Source organism: Mastomys coucha, unplaced genomic scaffold (assembly GCF_008632895.1).
Source record: "Mastomys coucha isolate ucsf_1 unplaced genomic scaffold, UCSF_Mcou_1 pScaffold8, whole genome shotgun sequence".
NCBI classification, from domain to species: domain Eukaryota; kingdom Metazoa; phylum Chordata; class Mammalia; order Rodentia; family Muridae; genus Mastomys; species Mastomys coucha.
The window spans coordinates 73,011,585-73,018,895 of NW_022196914.1; the positions used below are offsets into that span (position 1 = coordinate 73,011,585).

General features: G+C 39.1%; 1 protein-coding gene across 6 annotated transcripts in view; it reads right to left on the minus strand.

The window, feature by feature from the left end:
• Nucleotides 1-7,311, minus strand: part of Il31ra (interleukin 31 receptor A) — a 69,138-nt gene that overhangs the window by 26,367 nt on the left and 35,460 nt on the right. For all 6 annotated transcript variants that reach the window (XM_031360384.1, XM_031360389.1, XM_031360388.1 and 3 more), the window contains exon 4: nt 3,986-4,149. In XM_031360384.1, coding sequence (XP_031216244.1) covers nt 3,986-4,149 — 164 coding nt within the window. The remainder of the gene's footprint in view (nt 1-3,985; nt 4,150-7,311) is intronic.

The following is a 7,311-nucleotide window of genomic DNA, read 5'->3' on the forward strand; positions in this document are numbered from 1 at the left end:
ATCTGACACCAATGGGAGGGGACATCTTTGGTTCTGTGTAGGCTTGATGCCCCAGAGTGGGGGACGCTAGAACAGTGAGGTGGGAGTGGGTGAATGTGGGTGGAGGTGTACCCTCATAGAGGCAAAAGGGAGGGGGAGGGGGAATGAGATGGGAGGTTTATGGAGGGGTAACCGGGAAAGGGGATATCATTTGAAATGTAAACGAATAAAATAATAAAAAAAAGAGCTAGTCAGAGAATGAGCCAAAGTTTATGGTGTAGGTATTTCATAATAACTAATTAGTCTCAGAGTCACTGCTGTTGGAAACTATGTGGCCAGGAAGAAAAATCAGATTTACTTTTTTTACAGATATGTGCTACAGTAACATAATGCTGACTGACATAGTTAACACCATATGAAAAACAAACTAACCCAGGAGGCTAGAGACATGGCTCAGTGGTTAAGAGTGGGTAGTGCTATTGTAGAGGATCCAAGTTCAGTTCCCAGCGCCCATATCAGGCAGCTCACTATCACCTTTAGCTCCCTTTCTAGGAGCATTCAACACCTCTGGCCTCCACAGCACCAGTACTCATGTGCATAGACCCACACTCATAATTAAAATTAAGAAAAAGACACCTTTTAAAAAGTGAGCTCAGTGGGCCAGGCGTGGTAGTACATGCTTATAATCCTATTGTTTGAGAGGTAGAAGACATGAGAATCAGGGGTTCAAATTTAGTCTTGCCTATATAGTGTGAGGCCAACCTATCCCAAAACACTAAAATCAGACAAACAAAGCAGTAAATGAACTATAGAATAAATGAACTATTAAAATTTATAGTAATTTATAAACCTTAGAAGAAAACACAGCAATAAATTAGCATTGGGAATGATTTCTTTCTTAGATGTAATACCTGAAGCACAAGCAATGAGAGAAACAGATGCATTGATTTCATCAAACTTATTTTGTTGTCTAAAGTGCCGCAATCAAGAAATTTTAAAGATCATTCAAACAAAGGGTGTTAGGAGACTCTTAATCTCAGGGTTGTGGGTTCATGCCTCACGTTGGGCGCCAATTATTAGTGCAAATTTAAAAGTGGCACTTTTTTCTCTAACCTGGCTAAGTCCCAAATAATTGAGACAGAGACTATTAGATTTACTCAACAAGCTTTAAGAACAATAATGAGCAGATATTAATCCATTCTAACCCTCTAAACTAATTTGGCTACTTCCAAATCAAGATGCCTGAAATTCTTTCATTTTAGTGCTGATCTGGCTGTCTGCTCCTTGTGTGTTCTCAGGTTAGCTCCTGGATCCTCACTGCATGGCAAATCCTCTCTTCCTCTTTCTTCTTCTCCCCTGGCTTTAGTTTTAAATTAAGGAGCACGGTTTGCACAACGAAAACTAGAATACACAAGAATTCATTTGTCTTGAGGCAACTAGACCTTGTGATATAGAATTTAGGGCTGGGATTAGAAGTACAGCCCTATTCTCTCCTCTGCCCAGACATTGGATGGCCAGCGTTTTATTGACCAACCAGAATAATTGGGGAGCAATGTTTACCCAATGTTGAGACAGGCAATTCTTAGAATAAGCATCACAATGCCATGTCTGGATTGCAACCAGATATGGGGGCACAGAAATCAGCATTTGAATAACACAAGGATAATCTTTACACAGTATACAATAATATTTCACTAACATTTCCCCCTTTAAGTCTAACAAAAAGCTCTTTCTCTCACAATAACAATCAATATATCATATTTATTCCAAATATAAAGAAAACTTTAAAACATAATATAACTAGGAAGGGGGAGGAATTAGTACTGGGGCAGGGGTAGTCAAGAAAAGGTAATTGGGTAAATATAAGCAAAATATATTTTATATGTGTGTAAAAAGTCATTGTTAATTATAATTAGTAGAGCTAATAAAATACTTTTAAAAGACTTAAAAATACTTTTGAAAATTAGGCAGTGGTGGGACATGCCTTTAATCCCAGCACTTGGGAGGCAAAGGCCAGCCTGGTCCACAGATTGAGTTCCAAGGCAGCCAAGGCTACACAGAGAAATCCAGCCTTGAAAAAAAAAAAAGCAATAAATAAATAAATAAATAAATAAGTATAAAAAGACAATAAAAGGGACAAAATTTTTAAATGAGACATTAGTCATTCCGGATGCCACAATGTGAATCAGGACCACAACGAGATACCACTTTATATTCACCAGGACAACCATAAAAAAGGGGGCAAAATGCATCAGAGAAGATATAGGGAAACTGGAATCTTTATAATCAGCCAATGAGAATAGTAAACGGTACAATCACCTTGACAAAGTTTGTCAAGTTAAATCTTCAAGAAGCTAAATTGAGTTACTACATGACTCAGCAATTACAGTAGGTGTAGATCTGAAGAAATTTAATATAGTTTCAAGCAAAAATTTACAAACTTTCACAGATGTACTATTCATTGTAATCAAAAAGTAGAAACAACCTAAATCTATATTAACTGACAAATGGATAAACAATGATATATCCATTCCATGGGCTCTATTTTTTTTTTCTTTTGGTTTTTCAAGACAGGGTTTCCCTGTGTAGCCCTGGCTGTCCTGGAACTCACACTGTAGACCAGGCTAGCCTCAAACTCAGAAATCCACCTGCCTCTGCCTCCCAAGTGCTGGGATTAAAGGCGTGGGCCATCACTACCTGGTGCCAGATTGTTTTAAAGGGGCATATGTTATACAATTATATTCATATAAAATGTTCCTAGTAGGCAAATCCATAGAGATAAGAAAGAAAAAGAACAGGTTGAACTTGCTAGATGTTAGAAGAAAAAGCAAATAAATGGTTGGGGACTTGTTACTGATAAGTATGAAGTTTCCTGACTACATTGAACTTAATCCTATTTTTTAATTTAGTGGTGATATTTGCACAACTTTGTGCATATAATAAATCCACTGAATTGCATACTTTAGTGTTTGAATTTATAATATATTAATTGTATTTAAATAAACCAGTTGCTTGGAATTTCAAAAAATTGACTTTTGAAAAAAGTTTGAAAGATCACAATTACAGACACATTTAAAAAAACAACAACAACAAAAACAAAACAAAACAAAAACAAAAAAACCAAGAGCTCCTCATTTCTTTCATGGGCCACAATGGCATGTTGGAGAGAGGGCCATTGCTATTTCTCTGAGAACCGTTTATGTTACATACTTACAAAAGAGATTAGTGGTCAGCAAGATACCTCTTGTTCACTGCTCTTTTTTCTCAATTAATTCCTTCCTTCTTTTCCCTTCTTTTTGTCCTTTCTTTCTCCCTCCCTCTCTTCCTCCTTCCTTAATACTACATATCTATTATTGGCCCTGTTGTGGTAAATATTATTGTGTGTTTCTATTCTGCCTAAGATTATTTAGTTCCCAAATAAAAGACACAAAACCTTCATATTTATAATAGTCTTAAGGCATTAGAGCTGGGCAGATAACAACCTTCTATGCTATTTTTTCTCTTTCCCTGTTAATAATCCCAAGATACCACTTGCCATGTTCCATCTGGATCTCTCCTACTCCAACTGGCTGGCCCTCATGGCCCTGAGCTCACGATCCACCTACCCGAAGGGACCTTCTTCCTTCTCCTTCTCTTTCTCCTCGTGGTCTCTTCTCAGACCCCAAGCCTGGGAACCGAAGGCCTGCCTACCTCTCTTCTGCCTAGCTACAAGATATAGGCATCTTTACTCAACCGAGAGTTTTAAATTAAGGAGCAAGGTTTGCACAACAAAAGCTGGCATACGTGAGAATGTATTTGTCTTGAGGCAACTAGATAGACCTTGTGATACAGAATTTAGCATTACAATACATAGCAATAGACCAAACTTTAACAGGCCCATAGTAGATATCTATTACTCCCTCTAACTCTGAGTCTGCATTTGAACCTAAAGATTCTTTTATTAGGGGAGGGAAGTTGGAAGAGCAATTACTCCAATGCCCCTACATAGGTAACATCAACCACTTACCTATGGAGGTTAAATCCCATTGTGTGATGTCAGATTTAACTTTACCATCTCTGTTTTGAGCTTCTACTTCAACACTGCAGGTGTCTGGGGGTATTGCACAGGAAGAGGGGAAAGAATACGATGCCTCTGTAGCATTAACAGTATAATTGTGTTTCCCGTAGGCGCTTTAAAAGGAAAAGGAATTCAATATGAGTTTGAAAACAAAATCACACTTAGATGAGCTAAGACTCATTTGTGACTTCTGCTCTGGGTTTCTCAGGGAATCGTGTGGAGATTTTGTGCTTCTGCCAAGGGTATCTGCTTCCTTCCTGCCTGCCTGCCTGAGATGCTGTGAGCCACACAGACCCTCTGGATATCCCACAGAGCATATGATAGTGCCTTCCTACTATAAGAGAGAACAGATTGTCCAAAGTCCAGGTTACAATCAACCCTGGACACTATATGGCAATGCATTCCTACTTTAAGAAATAATCAACAGATTGTTTAAACTCTATATTAGAATCAAAATATTGAAGCTAGATCCTTAAGAATTTATCCTTTCAAGGAGATTAGTGGTGGTGCACGCCTTTAATCCCAGCATTCTGTTGGCAGAGATGGGTAGATTTGTGAGAGTTTAAAGCTAGCCTGCTCTATAGTGAGTTCCAGGACAGAGTTACACAGAGAAACCCTGTTTCCTCCCTCAAAAAAATTTTAAACACCAGAGGATTTGCTAAATAAATTATTGCAAATGTAACTAACATTTAAAATACCTCATCTTCTAATTCGGGATGCATATCATGTACAGAATAATCATCATTTTATAAAAACATATATTTATGTAATTTGTCAGAGATGCTTAGAAAGCTCTCCATAAATGCTTAAATAATTGTCTTTTGACAGTGCAATGAAAAATGTGTATGTTTCAAGCTGAACTTTTTATTATCTGTATATAGTGTTTTTAAAAACTCATTAAGATAGACAGCTATGCATACAGATAGATAACAGATAAAAGACAGATTAGAGAGATGATAGGTGACAGATAGAGGGTAGGTAGATGTGGTGATTTGAATGAGAATGCCCCCATAGGTTCATATATATGTATGGTTAATCCCCAGTTGATGAACCATTTGGAAAGGATTAGGAGGTGTGGCCTGTTGGAGGAGATGTGTCACAGGGGGTGGGCTTTGAGGACCAGTGTATGTGTCTCCCCTCCTCCTCCCTTTCTTGCTGCTGTACATATGGATCAGGATGTAAAGTTCTCAGCTACTGCTCTAGTGCCATGACTGTGTGCTTCCCACCATGATGATAATGGACTAACCCTCTGAAACTGGAAGTAAGCTTCCAGTTAAATTCAAGAGTTGCCTTGGTTAAGGTGTCTCTTCATAGCAATAGAATAGTAAGACAAGAGATAATAGACAGGGAATATATAACAGATAATGATTGATGATTGATGGTGGATTGATAGACCCTCTCGAGATGCTATTCTCGCACCATTAACAGGAATCTGGTAGGTGGGTATCAGAACACGGTCTAGGGACGGATGCATGTGAGGGGAGTATTGAGCACTTAGGAGACACTCCAAGGAAACAAGGCAAGAGTCTTGTGACCTCAGTTTCTTAAAAACACAGATTGTCCTTGGAATGTGTTTTCATGCTCCTCCCAGGTGTAGCAGACAGGAGGGGGTTTACTTCAAATTACTCATTATTGCTTATTGTTATTTTTCAATTAAAAGTTTAAACTACCCTTTATCTGCCTGTAGGGAACAACATGTTTTTGCCACATGTGGTTTGCCCTTGTGATTGTATAAAGCTTGAACTCATGAGACTTTTACTCATGTGACTTCTCTTAACCCTCAGAGTATAAATACTCTGATATATTTGTCTGATACTCTGAATAAAGTTGGCAACTGCATGAGACTTTAGTCCACCTCATTATCAGCTCCATTCTTCCAGGTGCCTGCCTCTAGAGCAGTGTCTGGTGGGCACAGCCATAATCTATGTGGTTCTCAGGTTGTAGACATGGAGCAGAACTGGCTAGAAGGCTCAGCTTGCAAGTTGCGCTAGGGAGGGATGGAGCTCAGACATATGGAATCTGAGGACCAGAAAGGACCTTGAGGATTTCTGATGTAAAAAAATGGCTCCCGGGGTAGTGTTGTGTCATGATCATAAGCACAGGCGCAGGCACTGGCACAGGTCTGTAGGGTGAAATAAGTCACATAAGTAAACTGAAGTGTGGACTGTGACCGTTGCTGGTGCTATGGCTAATGTTTGCAGGTATTCACATCACAACTCTGGAGCTGCACCTTTTCTCTCCTTTCCCACACTTACGTCCAGATGTCTTTGAAGTCTCAACTTAAAAACTACCCACATCTCTCTTCCCCAGGGCAAAGATTTGTTCTTTTCTTTTTTTCTTTTGTAAACATAAAGTAGACTTCCCTTTGAGTGAACACATGTGTGAACGCAAATAGACAGACAGACAGACAGACAGATACACACACACACACACCACCACCACTACCACCACTAACAACAACCACATCCTTGTAATAATTGTTTCTCTACTTGAAATAGAAAAAAGACAAAAGTCCAACTCAAAATAATCTCGAGCCTGAATAATTTTGTTTATAGGGGAACACAAATGAACAATTTCATTAGCTTTCTTAGAAAAACATTTAAAACTTGCATACTAAAAACACTTAGCTTATGGCTAGAATTGTTATTTTTTTTTTTTTTTTTTTTTTTTTTTTTGAGACAGGGTTTCTCTCTGTAGCCCCGGCTGTCCTGGTACTCACTCTGTAGACCAGGCTGGCCTCGAACTCGGAAATCCGCCTGCCTCTGCCTCCCAAGTGCTAGGATTAAAGGCGTGCGCCACCACCGCCCAGCTAGAATTGTTATTTTTTAAATGATAAAAAATTTTATTCTAATGGAAATGTAATCAAAAGGGATGCTTGAGGTGCTGAAGAAAAGTCAGTGACCACGGAACTGACAAATAGCTCCATAGAAATCAGTGGCAGGCTGAGGCAAGGCCTCTTAGCTCTAAGCCACAGCCACTATATCTGTATCCATGAAAACAAAATAGAAGTATAGCTCTTTCTAGAAAGAAGAGAAGTAAGACCAAATATGGTAAGTGAAAACTTTCCCACCATGCTCCTAACTGGAGACCACTCTTAGTTACTCTGGCATCTCTAATGGCAGATCACTTTATGGCCTACAGTCCTTCCTCTTTGGGTTCAATCCTGTCAGCATGTCTGCAAGGAGCTGAGACACCATCCACCTACTTTACAGATGCAGCTGTCACAAGTTATTGAGAAATGTCATCTTCCTAGGGAACTTGACTCAGGGGTGAAT